Source organism: Macrobrachium rosenbergii, chromosome 4 (genome assembly GCF_040412425.1).
Source record: "Macrobrachium rosenbergii isolate ZJJX-2024 chromosome 4, ASM4041242v1, whole genome shotgun sequence".
Taxonomy (NCBI): Eukaryota; Metazoa; Arthropoda; class Malacostraca; order Decapoda; family Palaemonidae; genus Macrobrachium; species Macrobrachium rosenbergii.
This window is the reverse complement of record NC_089744.1, coordinates 31434631-31459052: the sequence shown is the minus strand read 5'-3', so window position 1 is coordinate 31459052 and position 24422 is coordinate 31434631. Positions and strand designations below refer to the sequence as shown.

General features: G+C 36.0%; 1 protein-coding gene across 14 annotated transcripts in view; it reads left to right on the top strand.

Annotated features, from left to right (window-relative positions):
- Positions 1 to 24422, top strand: part of Snrk (SNF related kinase) — a 424230-nt gene that overhangs the window by 341231 nt on the left and 58577 nt on the right. For 10 of the 14 annotated variants that reach the window (XM_067093083.1, XM_067093028.1, XM_067093075.1 and 7 more), the window contains 4 exons: positions 3354 to 3487; positions 8717 to 8898; positions 15619 to 15890; positions 16056 to 16197. In XM_067093083.1, coding sequence (XP_066949184.1) covers positions 3359 to 3487; positions 8717 to 8898; positions 15619 to 15890; positions 16056 to 16197 — 725 coding nt within the window. In that variant the 5' untranslated portion in view covers positions 3354 to 3358. Of the gene's footprint in view, positions 1 to 1575; positions 1661 to 2856; positions 3054 to 3353; positions 3488 to 8716; positions 8899 to 15618; positions 15891 to 16055; positions 16198 to 24422 lie in introns of those variants that run through there. The other 4 variants (XM_067093044.1, XM_067093019.1, XM_067093035.1 and 1 more) reach the window with 2 other exon arrangements.

Genomic DNA, 24422 nt, shown 5'->3' with positions numbered 1-24422 from the left:
CCTTAAAGATTTACTTCAACAAACCTAAGTAAAATATGCGCGACTGTTGTTCTTAGTCAACAGGTATGATATCTGCCATGTCTCACTGTTGTATCGGTTGGTAGAATTGTTGAGTTGCTTTTAACGGTATTATGTTCTTATGCATTTTCCTTTTCATGAAGGGAGTACAGTGATGACGTTATTTCTTGTAAGCATGGGATCTTTGCATCTCGGGTATGAAATGTTAGGTTTTTGCTAGACACTTCATATTGCCACACTGAGTGCTCAAGACTTTTTCTTGGGTTGTGAGTTTCTTTAAAACTTTACTTTAGTTTGTCGTCAAGCGTCTTCTTTGTTAGTAACTTAAGTAATACTATTGGAACTAATGCCGTAAGTTCCTCTCACACAGTACAGTATATTGTAGTATTACCTAAGGTTGTTTGCAGCGTCCCCTCTTCCATAGCTCCGCACACTTTTTAGCCTTCTGCCTTAGCTCCACTCTTGCGTCTTTTCTTCCATCGTGCTGTCCCACGTCTGTCTCTAATTATTACTTCGTGCAGCTGTGAGATTTACTCTGTCTCCCCTTTAGATCCTTGCTCTTCATCCCATTTATTTTCTCGATTTCTTCATCTTGTTGTCAAACCATTCCAACTCACTTTCTGTTATCTTAAGCGCAGTGCCTCTTTGGTTGGGGACATAGCTTACATTTCATTACTGATTCATTCATTTTTAACAACGTTTGACACTCTCCAGCTGAACTGATGTTACTTTTATGTTTTCACGACTTTGGATCTACTCTTAAGTGTTTGATTCAGTTCAAATTTTACTGCGTATTGCTAATTGTATGGTAGCATTGGATTCCCTTTTCAGTTATGTCGTAGGTTTTCTTGATCGCGTTTCGACATTTCATAACTTTTTATTAGTACCTAGTTATTTTGCGGAAATGTAGTGGTAAATAAATGTTGTGCTTCATAACCTCTCAGTTTGCAACATTTTTATGAATATAAAGTTGTACGGCTCCCCTTCTACATAATATTGTAAGCTCTGTCAATATTTGTTTATATATTATATATATATATATATATATATATATATATATATATATATATATATATATATATATATATATATATATATATAAAATTATATATAAACACATCCATCCATCCATCCATACACACACACACACACACACACACACATATATATATATATATATATATATATATATATATACATATATATATATATATATATATATATATATATATATATATATACATGTATGTATGTTTACGTATGTATATATGTACACATACATACACCTGTGTGGCATGAGTAATTACAATTTCTCTAGAATTCATTGATGATTATGTATGTGTGTTTCCCTCACAAATAGTCTTATTTTGAGATGAGCCAAAGAATTAAAGGAGACGTTGCGTCATTTCTCTTGGGGAAAATCTTGGAAAGAGATTCGAGCAGATGACTCATTCGTGGAGTAGAAATGCTCTAATGATAAAAGGAGGAATGTCGAGTATGCGGTTCATTAACTAACACATAAAGGAAGAAGTCTAACTTTTCTTCCTTTTTAACCAGAGGTAGAGAGGTGCTCCCAGTGTGTTCTAGATGGTTCACCTGTGCTCGCCGTATGATGGACATTGATGTCTCTTATCTAATGAATGTAAGTGTGTAGTACAAGTGTATCTTTCTCTTATATTCCAGTTGCATTTCCATGGTTTTATGTCTTGATTACGATTTTCAAGAAAAAAACCTCTCTCGTTGTATACGATAATTTCTCATTACATATCATGGTACAATTCTTTCTTTCTTTCATGTCTCGCGTTTTTAGTGTATTTTGGTCTCTCCAAACCCGTCTGGCTGAAGAGCAGTGTGGTTCTTCCCTCTCCATCGTCCCATTTCTCCTTTCCAGAAAACCTCTGGGAAATCGGACGGACCCCTCTCCAGTTGTTATTTTTTGTATCGCCTATTAAAGATGCTCCCGTTTAACCGTGTCTTGGGCAAACTCTCACTGATCCCCTTTCCGAATCTTGTATTATTTTGATTCATTCATCAGATGTTCATGTGTTAGAAATTTATTCCTTTGCTGTGTTCTTATTTATTTACTTTTAAAATTTATTTTTTTGGCCTACTGTACTTATTCTCATGCATCTTAACACACACCCAAGCACATTTTCTGTTCAGTTTTTAACTTTCTTTCCATAGAAACTGTCTCAGAATAAGGAATTCTTATTTGAGAATAAATGCTGAGGTTAGACTGAAAAGGACTGATGCATATCAAATGGGAACGAATGGAACTCTCCACTTTTGTTTTTGTCTCATCAAACCATATTCTTCCCCTTCTTCGCCTCTCTGCCTCTCCACTCTCGTTCCTGTTTCCTTCCCTCTGTCTTCGACACCTCACCGTCCCCCCTTCCCCCCCTCTCCTTGCTCCCTACTTCCCACCGACACAGCAGTTCTCGATTGACACTCCAATTTCTCGGTGGCGAAAACCTTTTCTTGTAATTACATTTCCTTTTGTCTCGGTTTTGACTTTTGTCGTTCCGTATTTACTTTTGTTTCTCCTTAACTTTGAAATGAAAATCTGCTTTGGTGATGTATTGCCCATATGTTTATGTTTTACGCGCGTGTGTGCGTGTGTGGTTTTTTTTTTTGTCGAATGGACATATTTAATATAGTATTTAAATGTAATGATGGAGTATTCATATATTTTCCAAAGATTTCATGCCGTCTTTGTGTTGTAGTTTCTTCTTAGTGTTTTAAGCTCATTTCTAAGATATTACTACAGATAATTCTTAGTATCAACATTAGTGTTTGCACCTCAGCCAGTAACGTGTTTTACTCGTTTCATATTGTCAGCATCCGTATTCTACTGAGTTGACGCAATATGACGTAGCCCAGCACTCGAAGGCTGTTATTCCTTTTACTGCAAAGCCATGTAGCAGTCGTTCTGGCATGGTCAGGGCTTTTGTTTATTACTTTAAGAGAGGAAGTAATGCCACTCAAACCGCACCGCACCTTTACCGGCAATGATTTCGTTCCGTACAACTGTATATGTATGTGTTAGTTCATTTTTCTTCATTGTTTGTTCGTTATTATCGTTATTGTAATGTACTTCTCTTTGCTATGGCTTCTTTATCTCTTTTCTTTGAAACAGACCATAGACGCTAATGATCTTTATGGTCTTGTACTTAAGAATGTGTTCTCATGTTAAATAATAATAATAATAATAATAGTAGTAGTAGTAGTAGTAGTAGTAGTAAAGCTTAGTTAAGGTTTGTCACAATACATATAAGGAATTTGCATATCTTGAAAATTCGGAGTGTTCTTAATGCGTTACTGATCTTCATTTACAGGGACTATGAGCGTCGGTGGCTACGATGGCAAAATTGCAGGTCTGTACGACTTGGAGGAGACGCTGGGACGTGGCCACTATGCCGTCGTCAAGTTGGCCAGACACGTCTTCACGGGAGAGAAGGTGGCCGTCAAGGTAAGAGTAATTGAAACGTGATTGGCAAAACCCGTAGAGTTTTTGAGGTCTCTCTCTCTCTCTCTCTCTCTCTCTCTCTCTCTCTCTCTCTCTCTCTCTCTCTCAAGGCTTCAAAGGATGCTAGATTAAAGTGGCGATAGAGGGAAATATATAGAGACTATTAGAATGCGTTATCATCCCATCAGGGATTAAAAAGATGAGGCTGATTGAACACGGAACAGTCTCTCCTGGTTTCCTTTTCCAAGTGCTAACAGCTTGCAATTGATTCTGTCTTGTTAATGTGTTCTAGAAATCTTATATGTCTTATCTATCTATATATATATATATATATATATATATATATATATATATATATATATATATATATATATATATATATATATATATATATATTATATATGTGTGTATCTGTAATTATATATATATATATATATATATATATATATATATATATATATATATATATATATATATATATATATATATATATATATATATATATATATATATATGTGTGTATCTGTAATTATATATATATATATATATATATATATATATATATATATATATATATATATATATATATATAGACACATACACACACATGTGCACTTGTTTGGTACACGGGTGCCCCCAAACATCAGGAAAATTTAACATGTGCAAGGTTGTGTGTGCTGCCTATAAAAACCTTAGTACATGTCATTAGACAGCATAAGAAAGAAAGAAGGAATGAGAAAAGCACCCATGTCTTTTCTATTTAATCTCGAACTACATGACTCAGATTGATTTTGAAGTATGAACGTCTTCTGTTCGTTGCATTCAGGTAAGTGCACTCTAACTGGTAATACCCACTTTTAATATATAATCATCTTAATTCTTCCCTCCATGTCTTTTTCAAAAGCAAGGAATAGAAATGCTTTGATAGCATGCATTGCCCCTCACCATTTATCCTAGTTTTGTGTCGCATGCATGAGCTCAATACGATGCGTTTTTGGAGTCTGTTATTTTTATTTATTTCATCCGGGAGGTTTGTTGTGACGCGACTAATATTATGAAATCAGCAATTATTTCACTCATCTTAGTTGGTTTTTAGTTGTTCCTATCTTAGCATTCCATCCTTTCAAGGTAACCAGACTACTTTTATGTCATGCGCTCAGAGTTTCTTTTTCAGACATTTTCATGTAGTATCCAAACTCTGATCAAAACTCGTTATAAGTAATTAATATTTGAAATGTAGTCTAAACTTAGATGCCCTGGACCGTGACCATCGGTGTACTGTATATTTGCCTCAGTTCATCGCCAGATATGCTTGCCATTCTTCATGTTTCCACTCCCACAGTGCCAAAAGTTGGCATTTCATGCTTAGGGTAAGCAACTGATTGACGCTCAGGTGTTATTTCTTACCGCTTGCCATATCAGTGAGAAATGTCAATCAATCAGAAGCTAGACAGACAGCGACTTATTGCTAACGTGTAATATTCATCCTTTTCAAGCGCCTCTAAAAACAGAAAATCTAATTCACTGATGCTGAATCATTCTGTTCTTTGTATCAGTCGATCATGTACATCTTGAAGCTCGGCATTACCAACCACATACGCCGGGTTAATTGGTAAATACGGAGAAAAAGAGTAAAGTTAACTTACTCCAGTATGAATGGACTAACTTATTCTGTCGGGAATATGAAAGTGAAAATTCAAATCTATATCCTTTCTGAATTAAAATATAAAAAGTTTATTTCTATATTGGAAAAGGTCAAGTATAATACATACATATACATATTCATATATATATATATATATATATATATATATATATATATATATATATATATATATATATATATATATATATATATATATATATATATTCATAACCATAGGTGGTTCCAAAGAAAAGAAAAGACAGTGATATAATTGCCACAGTCACTCAAATGGTTTAATTGTGGATGAACTCCATGTGCAGAAAACTTCCAAAACACTAACAACTATTTTCACTTACACAAAGTTCACCAGGAGTGTGTCAAACCCTTCAATGCACAATATGCCATACTCCTCTGTCACACACATACCCATTTCAAGGATGTTGAGGCCACTGTTTTCCCAGTTCTTTTTTCATACTATCTGTCCACCCCTCTGTGACATTTTTCTCTTTTCTCCTAAGGTTCTGAATTGCATACTTTTTTCACCAACCCTTCGTACGTAGTGTTCTTTATGTAAATCCACACCATCTCAAAATGGACTGATCTGTCTTTTCTCGTAAGCCAGTCCTTTTACTGTTCATTCCGTGTATCTCCACAGTCCTAACTCTTTCAGTTCTTTTTGTACCAGCTGCCTTATGTAAACAACACTATCTATAGCTTCCAACTTTCTTATATTCACATTTAACATCCAACCATCACTTTCTTAAAGGAGAATTATTTTATAATCCCTTCATACATTTTAAACTTGAATTTCTTGAAAACTTAATTTTCTAGCAATCTTTTGCCCATATCCTGCCACCTTTCTTACTTCATGTATTCTGTAACTTGCATCTGTCGTCTTACCATTGTTTGAAATATATTCTCCCAGATACCTATAAGAATCCACTGTTTCCATTCTGTCACTGTCTTCATTAACAATCACCTCTCCATCTTCGTGGTTTTCATTTGCCCTTATAACCTGACTCTTGTCTATGTTGTCTTTCAAAGGTCTCATCTCAGGAATACTTTCAAACCCTCACTTAGTCTGCAGTTTCTCTCCAGTATTCCTTGTCATCACCGTATCATCTATCAACATCGGCCATTCCACACTATATTCATGTCCCCATCTTCTTATCCCACAGCTTAGCACCTACACTCATCCTGTCTCTGAGGTCTTGCATCACTCTATCCATAAAGATATTAACTGTAGTCTAAACATAACAACTTTGACTCGGTTCAATTTTTACAAACCAGTCAATCTCTCTCTCTTACAAACTAACACACAGTTCACATCATCATTCAGCAGTGCCTCACTTCTGTCTTCCACATTCAACAAATTCTCAAAGTACTCTGACATGGGATTGTATTTATTCCATACAGAATCTTTTCGTTTGCTATTGATATGGTATAGTATCAGTTTATCACAGCGTCTTTTCATTTGCATTGTATTCTGAGAGCCATTCATCTATTAACCTTTCTCCCTACATTTCCTTGTAGAACTTATTCTCCCTGATGCCCTCTCTTACCTTCTCCCCTCTGTTTTTCATTGCATGCTGCCTATTCTTTCTCATTCTTGTTAACCTCCTTATGCATTTCCCTCTACACTCGCTGTTCCATTGCTTCTTTAAAATTCTCATTTTCCTTACCCTGCCATTCAGTGTTTTTATTCTTTCTCCCTTCTACCCACAAACACTCCCTTTTGAGTATATGACCCAATTCTGGAATTTTAACTCTCCCCATATACTACCTCAACGTCTGTGTCTTTAACCCTAGCCTAATTTTCTTCTATTTTCTCCTTACATACTCTCGTCACTTGCTCCTTAACAAACTCACTTATCATAATTGCCCTTATTGGTACATTTTTATCCCGTACTCTTCAACTTGTACTTCCATATATTTTAATTCTAGCTTTAACCAAATACACTAATGGTTATTTATATAACATGAACTAGTATTATTTACTGCATGGGAAGGAAACTTTGTGTGAACAATGGGTTATCATATTCAGAGCCAAGGTGTATTTGATGTACTGCACATTCGTAGTGATTGTAACTGATGGGTTACATTCAGAATTGATATTTTAAGTTAAAGCTTAAATGTATTCGTTGATTGATAAAGAGTAGGGAATTTGTAACATCATTAAAAATTTTCCAAACTTAGCAAGATCCTAAAGTAAAGTAAGCAAGTTAATCTCATATAACTACCATAGTAAATTTTATGAAAATGAAGATGCACACGAAATCAGAGTTCTTAATTCGTCCTCAAAAAGCACCCATGTGAAGTATCTCTCTTGTAATGTTAAATCTTATGCAGTCAATGTATTCTTGTATTTTGCCATTGCAAAAATTAATTTTACATCAGCATTGTATATATTTTATTCATGTTTAACATACTCTTAACATGTTAATGTGTGATTATATTCGGTTTGTCAACATCCTTTTATGGAATCCTTATGAGAAGCACAAAGTAATAATGATACATAACTAGCTATCAGTTTCGGTTATTAATAAAAAGGTAAAATTTACACAAGATTCTTACAAACTTTGTTAGTTTGGTAACATTGGGTATTTTACAGTTTTTTGTCTAGTTTTACAACCGGGAAAGAGTCGCTGCTTCTTTGGGCTGTTTATTATTATTATTATTATTATTATTATTATTATTATTATTATTATTATTATTATTATTATTATTATTATTATTATTATTGTCTCTTAACATCTCGATATTCCTGTCAATAACTTGTCATCTGCAACATCAGCCAGTGTAACAAAATTGAGAAGTTAAGATGCCTTTGTGACTTGATATTAAAAATATTTGGACATATGATTGTAACCAGTAGATTATATATATTTTACTGAATATACACTATTTCTAAAATGGTTATGGTTATTATTGTTGCAGTATTGTCTTTAACAGCGTGTACACAAGCAATTTTTAATGAATTGCAAAAACATCACTCTTCAGTAAATGACTGTGCAAGGTTACCATTTCAAAATCAGATGCAGTTTGTATAGTGGATTAAAAAGTTTGTGTAAGCAGGTATCAGTTGTTAACAAAGACAAGAGAACTTTATATATTACCTTTCTTACTATGAAATGGTCATCTTTAGATTGAATTTAAATGATTCCATTCACGATGTCCGTTGATGTAAATACAATTTCAGTAAGTATTGCTTTCATTGTAGATTAAGCACCATACAATGTTTGATTCTATTAGAATATTTTTTCCTTGTTACTTTGCAAATCCCTGGACTTAGTTTATTTAAGATGACTAATTTACTTATAACATCTGGGCTTTTTGCTGTTTGTGTAATACTATGTGTAGGGTAGTGATGAAGTGAATTATTTTATTTTTTCAGTGGGTTAGGCACTGCCTCTATTTTAGTAACTTTTAAAAAAAAATTGATTGTTAGTGTATAAAAGATGTTGCAGGATTGTAAACTCCCTATCCTTTGAATTGATTCAAACTAATCTTTGACATTTTTATTGCTGAAAAATCAAGACTTCAGTTATGTTGTGACACAATGATAATTCTAATCTTTTTCTTTTCAGGTGATTGACAAACTTAGGCTAGATGAAGTATCGCGGTCACATCTATTTCAAGAAGTACGTTGTATGAAACTGGTTCAGCATCCAAACGTTGTTCGTCTATATGAAGTTATTGACACCCAGACCAAACTGTATCTCATTCTAGAGCTAGCTGATGGAGGGGACATGTATGATTATATTATGAAGTGAGTAATGCCATGAACCTTCTTGTACAGCACATTACTATAATAAGTACTTATTTTTTTTTTTAAGAAAACGGGTGTATACTGTATCTGGATAAATATGAACCATTATGTTTTACATCTGATATAGTGGAAACAGAGACAGTAACCCATTTGAATTTGGAATACCACTTATGGTCACTGAGTGAGGGTAAACTGCCATATGTTAGTAGAGCAAGTCTCATTTACTGTCTCAGATTCATTCTTCTGCTGGTTTCTTTGCCAAACTGGTGAGGGGTCTCCCCCTTAACTGTTATTTTTGTGTAATTACAAACTGATTGTTAGTCAATAATCTGTTTTATTTTCATTAAATGGCAATAAGATTTTGATATCCTGTAAGTGGCAGTAAGATTTTGACAGTCTCTTGTCCTTCTTACATTTGCTTTTTTTAAATCTTAAAGTATTCTACTTTCTGAGCATAAATCAGAACACATACTGCATTATACTTGTTGCCTTTTTGATAATAAATACCTTTTTTGTCCTCATGTAGAGGGTATAAATTGGCCTATGAACAAAAATATGTAGTTTCAGTCCCTCATCAGTAACAAACTTTATTATAAACTGTGCACTTATAGCAGAAGAAAAACATCTGCAGTTTGTAGGTTTTGGATGAATAGGAATCTGTGCTTTTCTGTGTAGAGGAAAATTGTGCAAAATGCACATTTGATTAGCAAGAAATTTGGGATATCATCCAACTTGGGTTTACTCGAATCATACAGCTGCTTTTCCTGAATCTCCTTAAAATGAGTGAGCTCAACTTTGTGCTTGGGCATCTTTGTTTTTCTCATAGCCTTCTTGTGATAAGAATTGACTGTTATTGTTGTTATTAAGTTATTTAACCATACCACTGAGTTGAATTCCTGCACTTATATTGGGCTTGTGAAGTGATTAATTTTTGATGAAGGGGAGAAAATTAGTGCAAGACAAACCTTGAAAAGTTGGACAGTTTGGTGGGAAGAGAGCAAAGCGAATGGATGAAAAATAAAAGACATAAAACAGTGCAGTTGTGGTCTGAATAGAAATTGTCAAGAACATTTAATAGTACCTACAGTGCTTCGTGCGAGATTCACTGTATAAGGCAACCCTTAGGGTGGAAAAGTTTCATCTACTACTAGTTTTGTTTTTAGTTTGTGTTTGAGAGTTCTGAATGTCTGGCTTAATTGCCATTGAACACAGTGAACTTTCTTGTAATATTTTTTTTTTTTTTTTTTTTTTTGCAGAATATAGAATTGTTGACTTCATTCAGTCTCTTCATGGGACATTGCATTTTAGTTATTTTGGAGTGATGTAATGATCCCCAGTGTACTAATAAGTGCATGAGAAGCATTAGGAAATGTAGAATCACACAAAGATTTTAAACCAATATTGATATTACCTCAGATGCCAAGCCATATTTTATTTTATTTTGAGTTTGTCCTTTAAAACTCTGTGTAATGATAAAAACTTCACTAAATTTCTGCAATGTCCACAACACTGGCTCTTCTTTTGTGTCTTGTCATAGTCTTCATTTTCCTCTCCTTGATTTAACTAGTTCCTCCACTTCTCCATTTAATAAAGCTATAGTTTCTAGCCATCAATGTTTTCTTCTATTTTGTCAGCCATACTGACAGATCATTCTGTGCTGACTTATGCTACCCTAAGAATTTTCGTAATTTTCCCATAAATGCAAGCCTCTAAATTCATTTATGATTTTAGTCCATAAAGACTTTTTTGGTTGACTTCAGTGATTATTTGAACTCCATCAAACTAGACAAGTGTCCATATCCTTTACACAAGGTATGCCTGTAGTCAAGAGGCTGCATCAGTGAGGTTATACTGCAGATTTTCTGTATATGGGTCTTCCATCTTTATTCTGTCCATCCTTGCATTTTCAGTGTGACATCTTCCAGATCAATCCAGTTTCTTCATACTAAAATCTTGTTTGGGAAGGAAATCCTTTCCTACACTCAGGTTTCAGAAATCTAAAGGGAGTGTGTTAGTGACCTCAATATTGGCAGATGTAACCTCTCCAGAAATTTTGTACATTTTAAAATTTAAATAGTTTTGGAATTTATGAAACCATCTACACTTGCAATAAGTGGCTTGGCTTTAGTTGTTCCCACATTTATTTGCAGAAACCTTTATAAAGGCTCAGAACATTCTTTTGTAACACTACAGTTCACTGAAGCATATTTCATGTTCACACTGTAGCATATTTCATGTTCACATCTTTTATCTACTAATTTAATGGCTTCTTTGTGTTAAGCAAATGCCATTCCTTATAGATATAACTTTTGCTGTCTGAGAAGCTCAAACAAAACTAACGTAAATTTCTCATTCTGTCAATGCATTACAAATTGATGATTTGTATTTTTCATACATACCTTGGCAATTTTAATGGTACATTCTTTTTGTCATTATTTTTCAGATTTATAATTCTAATTTTCTCACCTAAAAGTGAGGGCTTTATTGATTCTCTTTGGCTGGACAGATTTTCCAGCATCATTACTTTTGTGTTTTAAGGCTGGATTAAAAGACAAAATACAAAATACTGTACAAACATACATAGCATTACCATAATCTTGTATACACTACCCTTTACACAGAAAATACTACAATATGAATGACCATGTAAGTGGAACATGAAGCTGGCTGAACAGCAGACAAGGCATAATTCTTGTTGCCTCCTGGGTAGGTGTTCATGTGCAACATTTAAAATCAAATTTAAGAATTTTTGATTTTCATTTTCTTTTATGTTATATATGATATTTTTAAGTAATGGAAAACTGACATAGCATAAGTTTCTCTCTCTCTCTCTCTCTCTCTCTCTCTCTCTCTCTCTCTCTCTCTCTCTCTCTCTCTCTCTCTCTCTCTCTCTCTCTCTCTCTCTCTCTCTCTCCAAATTCTTGAGGTTGACATTTGCCCTCACAGAATAAGCACATTTCACATTTACAGCAATTACATCTACTGTACACACAAGACACCCTTCTATGCATATGCAAATCTCAAAGCATGTGAGTGAGTGGTGACTAAATTGAGCAAAACATGCAAAAAAGTTTTATTAGTCATGGACAACTGAAACAAATATACATCACAATATTTTCATAAGGTGCCATTTATTTAAAGCCTTCATTTGATGTTCATGAGTGGACAGGTATTTTACCGGGTGACTTCATTTAAATTCCTTCCTTTTGCTTTTTTAGATACCATGATCTTTATAGAAGCCCTCAAATGCCTTAAACTGAAGTACTCTGGTCATAGTGGGTAATAAGTATTTAACGCTTTACTGAAAATATCGTGATAATTAGGGAAGTTTGTGGAAACCTATCAAAGGACTTGCAGAATGCAAGCTTGTTATGTACCCAATGTTGAAATCTCTTGAGTTACTGTACTGTAATATGAATTAGTGAAATACTGTATTGTAATTTTGCTCTCATTACCCCCTCTCCTGACTGTATGAAAATCATAAGAGTTGTGAAGATGTAAGGTGGTGAAGATGATATTGTCAAGAGTCCTTAACCCTAGGTTCTAAGTCCTGATACCCGTATCTTCAGTTTTATTTACATTGCCCTTATCTTTTGCAAATGTAAGCTTGGTATGTATTTGATAAATAAATTTTTTACACATTAGCATAGAAAGAAATTTAATAGTATATTAAGGTAATAACTTATGTAAGTAATGTGAACAGTGAATTGAATTGTGTTCACTAACCTATAAAATGGAAAGAGCGTGGTATATTCAGTGCAAAAACTTTTTTAGTAAGGAAATAGTTGATTTTTAGTTATATGTTGGGTAGCATTTATAATAGTCTCGCGTTGTTTAAATTTCATCCAAATATTTTTTACTTTATTTACTGTAATTTTATGCCTGGGTTCTATGAAGATATGTTTTATGTTGAAATTATATTTTAATACATGATAATTTTACCATACAAAAATCGTTGTACCATGTAAATCTGTCAAAAAAAAAAAGTTTTGACATAGGAAAAGCCTGTTCTTGGTGGCAGTTTTTCATCCTCAGAGTTAAACTCTCATGGTCCCCCCAGGGCTCCATAAGGCAGACCAACCAATTACAAAGAATTCTCTTATAGTTGGTCGTAGCCAGAATAGTGCTTGTTTTACACAGTGATAGAATATAAAGGACTAGAGACAGGAGGGCTCTAGCTCCTGTCCTACAGTGACTGCCTCGGCTTTTACCACATCTCACTCGCACAGATGTAACAACAACATAAGTAGGTGGCCATCTTCATTATAAGCCATGTCTGTACAAGATAAATGTTCACCCCAGTCCCATGTCTGTTTTGTCAGGGAAAGTGGGTGGGTAAAAAATAGGTTTTTCCTTTGTCAAAACCTGTTTTTTGATAGCATATTAACTGTTTGTCCTTAAAGGAGCTTAGAAAAGAAATTGACAGGTGACAAAATTGCTTAGCTCCTAATAAATAAATCACAACAACCCAGAATAATTCTTGGTTTGAGGTATAGTCACAGGTTATTAACCATTTTCACTATTCCAGATACCCAGAGGGTCTGGCAATAAAGAAATAACACATGAACCAATAGTACTGTATATGTATTATTCTTTTTGGTTCGAAGGTGACTTACCTAATTATGTTGGGCCTGGCTTCGGGATTATTGCACCTTCGTCAGCAGTATCTCAGCATGACCACCACTCTCATGGCAATAATGTTTCAGGACTTTTTCATTCGAGGTAGTGTCCCAGTTTTTCTTTATTCAGGATATCCATTAGGGCCTGGCAGTAAAGAGTAGGAGACATACGAACTTATAAATGTATTATCAATTGTGGTGCTATGGTGACTTACCTAATTAAGTTGGGTCTGGTTGCAGGATTATTGTGCCTTCACCAGTTCAGGAATACTGCCTCTAATAACCATTCTATACACTCGAAGACTTCTTCGAAGGAAAAATTTTTTAATAAAGTTAACGATGTACTCCCCTTTTGGATGCCATGCAACTTAGGAAAGGAGTGAGGGTGTGCCATTTTAATGAGGGCCACTAAAATAATTATGAGCCCATGTAGAGAGAGTGGTTTGTTTGTGCTAAGGTGTAGGACTATCTGGGATGTTTGCCGTGACATCTAGGTAAACCTTAAGTGCTTAACTGGGCATAATAAATTTATATGAAATACTGAGTTCCTTCATCAGAAAAGGGTATTTTCCCTGTAAAAAGTTCCTCATTCTTGGTCAGGAATGATAGGCCAGGAGATAACAGTAAATGACAGCTAGGTGTATGAGTGGTGAATCGTTGTTCTTGTCTAAGAGAGCCCAGTATGCTAATCTGAGCCCTTGATGCCAAAGCAGTAAAAAAGACTTCCTTTTGCAGTATATGAGTTATAGTTGTATTGGACTCATGAATTGAGGTGATGACAGGAGTCTAAGAGTCTTATTCAGGGACCAGGTAATGGGAAAATAAAATCAATTCCAAAACCATCAGGCAAGGGTTCTGTCAGTGCTGCCCTGTATCCCATGATTGTTGAAATAGCAAGGTGCTTGACCTCAAAAGATGAAAAATGTAAAACTGTTTTAACAGATTTCAACTGGGCTCTCAATGTGCAGGTAATCTAACCTAATTTTCCTTGTAGACTGGTATGTTGGAAAAATGAAGTCTATAATTTTGCACTAGGTGATAGGCAAATAATCTTCATAGTAGACTAGATTTAAAATTCTGCATGAAGGTCATGGCTTGGAAAGGAGGCTGCATAGACATCTTCCCCTCCGTCTGTCTGAGATAGAACAATGGACAGCATTGGAATTTATTCTCTTGCAAGTTGTTGAAGAAATAAGGAACCAATGACTGTTTGGCTAATTCAGGGCTACTAGGCAAGCCAGTTCGTTGAAAGCTAGTAGATTGTTCAAAGCTTTTGAAATCTTGGACAATGAAGGAAAAAGGTATATCATCCTCCATTTGTTCCAGTTGTGTGGGAATGCGTCTCTTGCTATGAATGTCCAGGTTCAGAGACACACACACACACACAGGAAGTTGATGGTTCTTGCATGTGGGAAACCAGTCCACTTCTGGATTGTGGAAGCATGTTAGCAATTACTGACTTGAGAGGAGCTCAGCATGAGCCTAACCTCTTAATACATATAAAACATTGCAGTCATATTGTCTAGTCCCAATAAAATGCTAGTCAATTTTGGAAGTTTCAGTTTTCTGAGAGGGAAAGGCAGCCAGTAGCCTCAGGCCAGTTGACGATCTTTCCCCTAGCTGACATTCCTCTCAGTGGCCTCCCCAACCTGTCAAGGAGGCATTCAAATGTATTGTCACTTGTATGAACGGTGGAGTCAGGTCGGCCTGTTTGCCAGAGACCCTTCTAGGTACATGGACAGAGTATCTTCTCAATCTCAGATGAAGGTGGTCACAAAAACTTTTCCTGGCATGCGAGAGCCAGACTCTTGTTTAAATCCTATAGTTATAATCTCAGGTTTAGATCTACCACAGACATATTTTTATATTTTTATGATTGGTGTTTCTTCTTCTTCTTCTTCTTCTTCTAGTAATTGCATATGTATATTGCATGTGCTTCTTCTTCTTCGTCTTCTTCTTCTTCGTCTTCTTCTTCTTTGTCTTCTTCTTCTTCGTCTTCTTCTTCTTCTTCTTCTAGTAATTGTATATGTATATTACATGTTATTTTGAAGTTTAGGAATAATGCTTTTTATCACTAATTTGTTAAATATCTTGTTTACAGACATGATCGAGGTTTAGATGAGGGAGCTGCTTGTAGATATTTTAGACAGATTGTCCATGCAATCAGCTACTGTCATAAACTGCATGTAGTTCACCGGGATCTGAAACCAGAAAATGTTGTATTTTTTGAAAAACAAGGTGTGGTAAAACTGACAGATTTTGGCTTCAGCAACAAGTTTTGTCCTGGCCAGAAATTAGAAACATCTTGTGGGTCCTTAGCATACTCAGCACCTGAGATTCTGCTTGGTGATTCATACGATGCACCTGCTGTTGGTAAGTTTGTTGTCATCTGGTAATTAAATTTTCCAAATAAATTTTCAGAGATGTTCTTGCTTTCTTGCATGTTTTTATTTTATTATGATTGCCAGTTTATTATGTGTGAAAGGACTTTTATTATCATATGGCTCTTATTAATTTCTCTTTGTGTATGTTATGTAGACATCTGGTCGTTGGGTGTCATCCTGTACATGTTAGTATGTGGGCACGCTCCTTTTCAAGAAGCTAACGACAGTGAAACCCTTACTATGATAATGGACTGCAAGTACACCATCCCTGAATATGTTTCAGAACCCTGTAAAAAGTAAGTACAAAATCAGATGAACAGTAATGTTTTCCTCATCTTTCATTGCCATTTTTTCTTATCTATTCATTCCCTGATAAAAAAGTATTTTATAATCGTCTCCCTTTCCTTCTGTACTGGTTTTAATTTCTTTTAAAATTACATTTACACATAGAAAATTTCTTATTACTGTAGACAGCTTGTGGAAATTAGAGAATAAGGACAATATTTTCATAAGTAATAACTCTGTTTCTTCTTACTTCTAATTAGATTTTGTTGGATTTGCCTTGTATTATACCGTCATGAGTGTTTTACAAAGACAAGCTATACTTCAGCTGGCATTACTTTAGACTGATTTTATTGTCAGCAGTAGTAGCTGCAAGATTTTATTAATAGGAATATGTGCTGTGGCTGCACATGATTTACTGTGTGAGATAGTCAGTTGTAGATCACAGCACGTATTATTGTCTGCTTTGTCCAGCTGGAGAAGAATACAGTAAAAGTAAACTGCTCCATAGAAAACCATTCAGAAAGAAGATTGCTTATAGAAATACAGTATTAGAGAATCACAAAAAGCATTGCACTTTATAAATTAGATATGATGTTAATGAAAACCTCGTATGCAGTTAACACTAACAGTGCTAAGTGCTTAGCCTATTTCATATGGTAAGGAAAGCAGACAGGCGAAGATCTGATGTTAGACTCAGGCCAAAAGTTGCAAACATCACATATTGTAGACCTAATGCAATGCTTCCCTCTACATTCTGAGCAAATGGCATGAGAATTTATTTTGACAGATGCAACTAATGTGCACTCAATTGTTATTTTCTTCTTTCTGACTTTACTTTTCACAAAATGAGACATTCTTTGGATGCTTAATTGAGATTCAGCTTCTTGTGGTTTATTATATTATTATAAACTAGCCTAACAGGACCAATGACTTCTCACCAAAATTCTCACCAAAAATGTTAGGTCATAGGAACAGGGTAATAAAAAGCCTAACCCCAAAAAAAGAGTTGAGTGAGTTGTCTAGATTCCCCGTTGAAATCGGAATGGATAATAAGAAACATACCACTCTCTCTCCCAGACCTCCATTTCTGTTAAAGTATCTTTGCATCACCTTTCATTTCTTGATATTAAGGCATATTCCCAGTGTGTGATTCTGGAATTAGTGACTCAATGTCATTCTTAATATATATAAGTGCTGCTAAATTCATTGACCTCAGGCAATTCTGATCATTGAGTTTGCAAGTCATAAGGTTCTTAGAGTTGCTTTTGTATTCAGAGTTTCTATCTGAGACACAACTTCCTGAAAAGTCTTGTAAGACACAGGTTCTGGCACTTAGTATCAATCCCAAAGTGCTTCCTGATGAACCTCCAGTCCTCATTTTCAAACTTGGGACTTGATCAGTACCATCAAACCCATTACTAATAGTGCAAGTTCCCATCTCCCAGCTCCACTTTCTCAAAGTTTAGCGATCGGGTGCCCGAAGTACAGCTCTGCTGGATGCAGTGTACTACTGGTTGAATACTATTTTCATTTAAGGGGGACTGAAGCACCTGGGACCATTTTGATGCATGATATTGGTTAATTATGACATGTTTGATTATTTGTATAAAGAAATTTATTTTGTTTTTAAATTATATTTGACTTAAGTTTTATTAAGTGCTACTCTAGCATTTACGTTGTTTGGAATTCTTCTGTGATGTGGGCTTGAAAGAAATTGGGTTTGTCATTGAAGAATTCAGATAGTATGTAATGTTTAAAAAGCTACATACTATTATCATAAGAAGTGTGGTGTACATTTTTATTGGGCGAAAGGTTTAAAAACTGATGAAAGGAAGTGTGTCCTGCAAAAGATTTTATGCAACCTCGTTTTAAAAGTATTGAATATACATTTATTATTACAAACCCAATAACCATAAAAGGGATTTTGACAGAGGAAAAATCTATTTCTGAGAAGGTCCCGTGTCAACCAAATTCCATTACAGCACAATTTCTAGGTATAACCTTGCTAGATATACCAGAGAAAAATGCTTTCAGGAAAGCTGGGGTTACTACCCCCAGTCGAGCGTCTTCTTGGAAGCAACCACTCATTTCCTTATCAAAATCCCGGAACAGATGAGCCGTTACAGCCCCCACACCAAACACCCGCCAGGACGGCCACCACGCCATTTAAATATGTGAAATGCATCTGGGTGCACAAAGCAACTCATTTCAAAGAAGATGAGATCAGTGTGCATGCTGAGCCAACTCCAGGGTCCTTGCTGATAAGCACTATACCTAATATTCTTTCTCCTGTGCACCTTGGTAGTAGTTAGATGTGCTGCTGTTCTCTCCAAGGCTTACCAGTTTTTCTGTTGTGTTTAGTATCAGGTATCTTTATTTTTGTCAAAAAGTATTTTCCCTGTTGGTTTATTTAATAGTACACAGCCTGTTTGACTTGGCTTCATTTCCACCTTATGTGTGATGTGCTTAGTTTTTTCAGTGAAATACCTTTTGGCTGGCAACTAATGCCTTGTTGTGTTCTTACTGTGAGCAGCTAGTACTCTTTATGTTATTTGTAAGGGGAGCACTGATGCCATAAGGCCCCATTATAAAGCAAGTGACTGTTTCTACCTTATGATTGAAGGGATTTGCTTCAAATTTTTACCACTTATTCTACAACAAATAATGAAAATTCTCTCTAGGGGAAATTTAGAAATTTGACCTCTAAGTCCATTTGTTTTGCAGTTGAAAAAAATCTTGACGTCACTTTTCAAAAATAATATGCAAAAATAAAAGTTGCACAGAAAAGTGATTTTCCCGACAACAAAATAAAGATATATTGTATAGTTATACAGTACTACACTCTGTAAAAGTTTCATTGAATTCAGTTCAGCCTTCTTGGAGAAGTAAGGATTTAGTTTTGGGAAAAGTAAGTTTTTAGAAAACGGCAAAACAAAAAAAAATTTTGGACTTTCAAGATTCCTGAGCGAATCAGGACATCTTGAGCAAGTTATCCCTATATCATTATAACCCGTTTTCTCTATGACACTACCGCTAGAGAGACTGGGATATTTTAGTGGGTGACAATTATTTTTATATAAAGTTTTTATACACTTTTTACAGGACTTTTTACAATTTGACATTCAATGCCATACAAGCAATGAACAAAATTGTCCATGAACCAATCTAAACATTTTTTTAGCAATAACATTTTAAGATATGTTTATTTACACATATAAGGGTCCAAAACTATGTACTGTATAACTTACTTGATCCTATCCAGAATTAGTCATACAGACTTTTTTACAAGGCTTTTTACAATTTCTGGTTCACAGTGCTGTACAGGTGATGGAACAAAATTATCAATAAACCAATCAAAAAAATGTTTGTAGCATTACCACTTCAGGATGTTTATTTAGACATAAAACAGTTGGAAATTGATAATAACTAATATTTGATAATTTCTTGAAATTCGGCAGCCAGCATTCCCCATAAGTTTTTCTTAACTACTGATCTTTGATCTTCATATTTTTCAGTGTTTTTCAGTTGCTTTGCTTGCTTTTAACATCCTTATAATTTCAGAATTGTAGTTTTTACTTACCAATTTTTGGGATGTTAATTTTTCCCTTTGCTCTGTCATGATTGAGGGTTCATTGTGTGTCTAGTAATGTTTCATTGGGTCATTTGCTTCCTGTTAGGTTTTATTAGTGTAATGGTTCTCTTGGGATCTGTGCTTTTTTCTGAGCATAATGCGCAATTGCATTTTAGTTTAGTATTGTGTGTATTTTTTGGTATTTCATTCCCAGTGTTCTGAATATCCTTGTGCTGACTGGAATGGTAAGTTCTGCAGAACTTTTATGCCATCCTTGGAGAGGGCCCTCATTTGCAGTGCCCTTCTTGTAGAGGCCAAAGGTGTTTTCCTACCTTGAACAGTTTGCAAGGATTAGCCTAAGAAAATTATATTCTAGTATTGTTTTGGGCAACATCATGTCTTTCTCAGTTGTTGTCATCAAGTTCACCTGTTCTTGATTCAAAGAGCCAAGAGCTAGCTGCTGCTTCTGGTGTCACTGTTTATGCTGTGTTGACACCATGTTAGGTCCCTAATTATGTTGCTTCCATTCCTATTAATGTTGCTATTCCCATGCTACAGCCTTTTCGTTGTATCAGAACTCTCTTATTGCGCCTTTATCCTCTTATGCTATTGTGTAGGATAGTTTGACTGTGTACTTGACAGCCTCCATTTGTCCAGGTACTATCCAAATACCCTTGAGTCTTCCACCCCATTTGCCAAGTCTATTACTTTGGGCACCACTTGGTTTTTTACCCCTTTTACATCGTCTACTCAGTTTTAAACTGGATTTCTCTATTTTATATGTGCTCCTTTGACCTCAGATGGTATGGGATTCCCCTCCTCAAATGCTCATCCCAGTCTGGTGTATCTGAATTTGGTTCACTTCCCAACCAGGGCTACCTCTGCTCTTGCTCCTTCCACAAGCAACTTTGTTATTTCAATGTGTATGGCTTACATAACCTCAACTTCCTTGCCTGTGACTCCTGTTCTCTTCTGGTTCCTGCCTTGCCTTTAGTGCTTCTGTCTATTGTGGCTCCTGTCTGTCCTTGAATGCTATCATCTTCCGAGTCCTTGCTTGTGGCTTCCACGACCTCAGCTTCATGAAGTTCACCTGAAGTTCATGATATCCTTTTACTTGTGGCCCTCCTATGGTCCCTGTCAAGCCCAGGAGTATCTTCAAGCTGTAATGCAGATTTTCTTTGTCTCCTGAGCCCACTGCCATTGCAGATAAGAATTGTCCAGATTTAGAAGAGGCTTCTTACTCCCTCACACCCTTTGACCAGTTCCTTGCTCACTGTTTTAAGGCTAAGAGTTAAGTACCCCGTTGTGTCCTCAGCTTCTTCAAGCATTTTATTGCCTTGCCACTCTGCGGTGTATTTGGATTATCTGTTTGCTTTGCTTATTTGCCTACCTCTAGCTCTTCAGGTCTTGCTCTTGGACCCTCCAAGAGGGCTAGGTTTAATTTCTTTCAATACTTTGTTGTTCTGACCCATGCCTGAGTCTCTCATTGCCACCCTTCGTAATGATGAAGATGTTATAGGCTTCAAAATATATAAGCTTCCTCTGGCCAAGTCTCTGGAGTACACCCAGAAGGATGTCATGATGCATATGGCTGGTAATGCCCCTGGTCATGTTTGCACCAAGCGCATAAGCATGGGTCACCACCTATCGCTTCCAGATCAGATATTCTGGAAGTTTCACAAGATCCTAGGTTATAATTTTTGACCAACATTTAAATTGGAAAGATCATGTCAAATATATCAAAGCCAAAGGATCTAAAGCCCTTACTTTATTAAAGAAAATCTCACACACCAAATGGGGTGCAGGACGAGACACAATGTTAATGTTATACAATGCAACAGTACTATCAATTATAAATTATAGCTGTCCAATTTATTCAACTGCCTCAGAAACAACTTTAAAATCTCTAGATGCTTTACATCACGAGGAGCGTATATGTACAGGAGCCTTCCGCTCATCTCCAACTGTCTCTATCCTAGCAGAGGCAGGCCAGCTGCCTCTAAAATATTACAGAGATCTAATTACTTTAAGAAGAGGCCTATCCTTCAAGCAGGCACATCTCCTGCATCAAATAAATTTCTCAATCAAAATACAAATAATAACCCAAATCAAAACTCATTTACTAAAAAAACTAATCATCTATTGAATTTACATAACATGATACCCAAATTTACCCAAGAAATAAATCTGGTCACACCATGGACACTAAAAAGGGCAAAACTATGCACGTATTTATCATATCTTTCAAAGAAATATATGTCCAACACAGAAATGTACCATCAACATGCCATGGAACACATAAGACGGAAGGGTAATCCCTTCATAATCTACACAGATGGATCCAAAAATGAAGCTGGAGTGGGCTCATCAGCCTATTCAAGTGATAAAACTATCCAAATGGGCCTTCCTCTAATATCATCAGTATTTACAGCAGAATTAACAGCCATACAATTGGCTCTCAAGATTATAACAAAAAGGAATTCCTTCAGCACTCATATTGAGCGACTCAAGAAGTGCAATTGAAGCAATAGGATCATTTAAATCAAATAATCACCTTGTCCAAAATATACAACGGGAAATACATCAGTTAATTACAAACGGCCTTCAAATTCAAATTTGTTGGATCCCAGCCCATGTAGGCATTGAGGGTAATGAGAAAGCAGATAAAGCTGCAAAATTGGCTTGTACAATCCCCCCAACTACTATGAAAGCCCCCATATCAGACTGGCTAGCATCAGTTAAACCCTTAATTTATAGGGACTGGCAAAATGATTGGACAAATATACCCCCACAAAACAAACTAAAACAAATTAAGAACGAAGTTAAAAAATGGCATTCTTCTACCCAAAAGCAAAGAATCAATGAGGTTATTTTAACAAGACTCAGAATAGGACACTCCAGACTCACACATGGTCATCTGATGTCAACTCCGCACACAAACCCAATAACTTGTGAAAGATGTAACATCCAGTAACAATCAAACACATCTTGATTGACTGTCCCAGATGGCATCATGAAAGAAAGACTTATTTACAAAATAAATCAATAAAGGATATTCTAGCAGAAGGTAATAACTTTTCAATTAATAATATCATTCTCTTCTTAAACAAAATTAAATTGATAAGTAAAATATAATCTCCCCCCCTTTTTTTTCTCTCCTAATTCCCCCCTTTTTTTATTTATTTATTTATTTAGTTAACTACTTAATTTTTTATGTACTCTTTCCCCCATTCTTTTCCCAGCCCGAGAAGAACCCTAAAAGAGTTCAGAGGTCTGGTTAAACAAATCATTTATAACTAACTAACTACTCTTCTCAGGATTGTCGTCCTTTGCTGGTAATGGAGTTATTTGCAAAGGAAACCCCCTCTCACAGCTGTTTGTCTCAGAGGTGGACTCCTGCTAGCTGTTCTGCAGGGAGAGTCTCACACTACTGAACTAGCTAAAGTGGATCCTTGGAGCTGCCAGTTCTATTCTGTTGTCAAGGACATGGCCAGAAATTGTTGACTTGTTTTTTCTTGGTTGTGCATGAGTGCTTAAGGCATGTTATGCAGTCTGCTTGCCAACACCACGGTGAAGAAAAGGGACATGGCCTTGTATGATCTTTCGAAGTTGCTGGGGCTGACAGAGTTATATTTGCTTCATGTCTCAGACCCCGTTGGTTCTTATCTCTTTCTTGAGGAATAGGTTCAGGCATTTGGAGATAAGTTAACATTTACAGCAAGCAAAGCCTCTAATATTAACTTGAGGGATACTGCTATTTTATCGTCATCATTATTTGCCCATGTGGCTTTGCAGCCCAGACCTCATTGCCAGTGCTTGTATTCAGTCAACAACAGCATTCTGACCCCACATGGACAGCAGGCTTTCTTTCCTTCTCAGAAGTCTCATACTCTCAATTCACATTGATGTCGCATGCTTCATAGCCTTATACTGTAGTTCTTGACTGTCCTTTTGCCCAGATAGCCAAGGGAAGTTCCCTCAAGCTTCCTGTCAAGGGTGGCCATGGATGAAGTTCTGTTGTCTCCCTACCCCTTTTCCTAGTTGGGGTTGTCTTGAGGAGACTAGTAAGGTCTGGGAGTCCATCAGTATGGACCCTTGGGTTCTAGAGGTTCTGTGGGATTACCTCCAGTTCCTGCTCTTCCAATCTTCGGTAATGAAATGACCTCCATGGTGCAGAGGGGCACCATTGAGATGTTGCTGGAGTCATAGGGTTCTAAAATCCACTCCTCATTCTGAAAACTTCTTGGTCAATGGAGACCAGTCATTGACCTCTGTCATTTCAACTGATTTCTTTGCCTGATCCACTTCTGTATGAACCTTTAAGAGGCCTTCCTTGCTTCCATAGACCTACGGAATGTACACAAACTTTCACGTTCCTGTTCACTTTCTTTCAGGGAGGTATCTTTGCCTAGTTTGGTAAGGCCTTGTGTCCCAGTTTGATCCCATTTTCTTAGGTCTGTACAGTGCTGCTCAGGTCTTCATGAAGATTCTCCTCCCATTCTCCTCCCAGTAGTCCCCGTATGCATCGCCAGGCTTGCATTTCTGCCTGTATGGGGATGAGTGGTTGATTTTGACTTATTTGGAGGAGCTGTGGGTCTCCAGGTCAACCTGAAGAAGTCAGGCTGTTCATCTGTTTCTTCATATGTATGTCAAGATCAGCCTTAT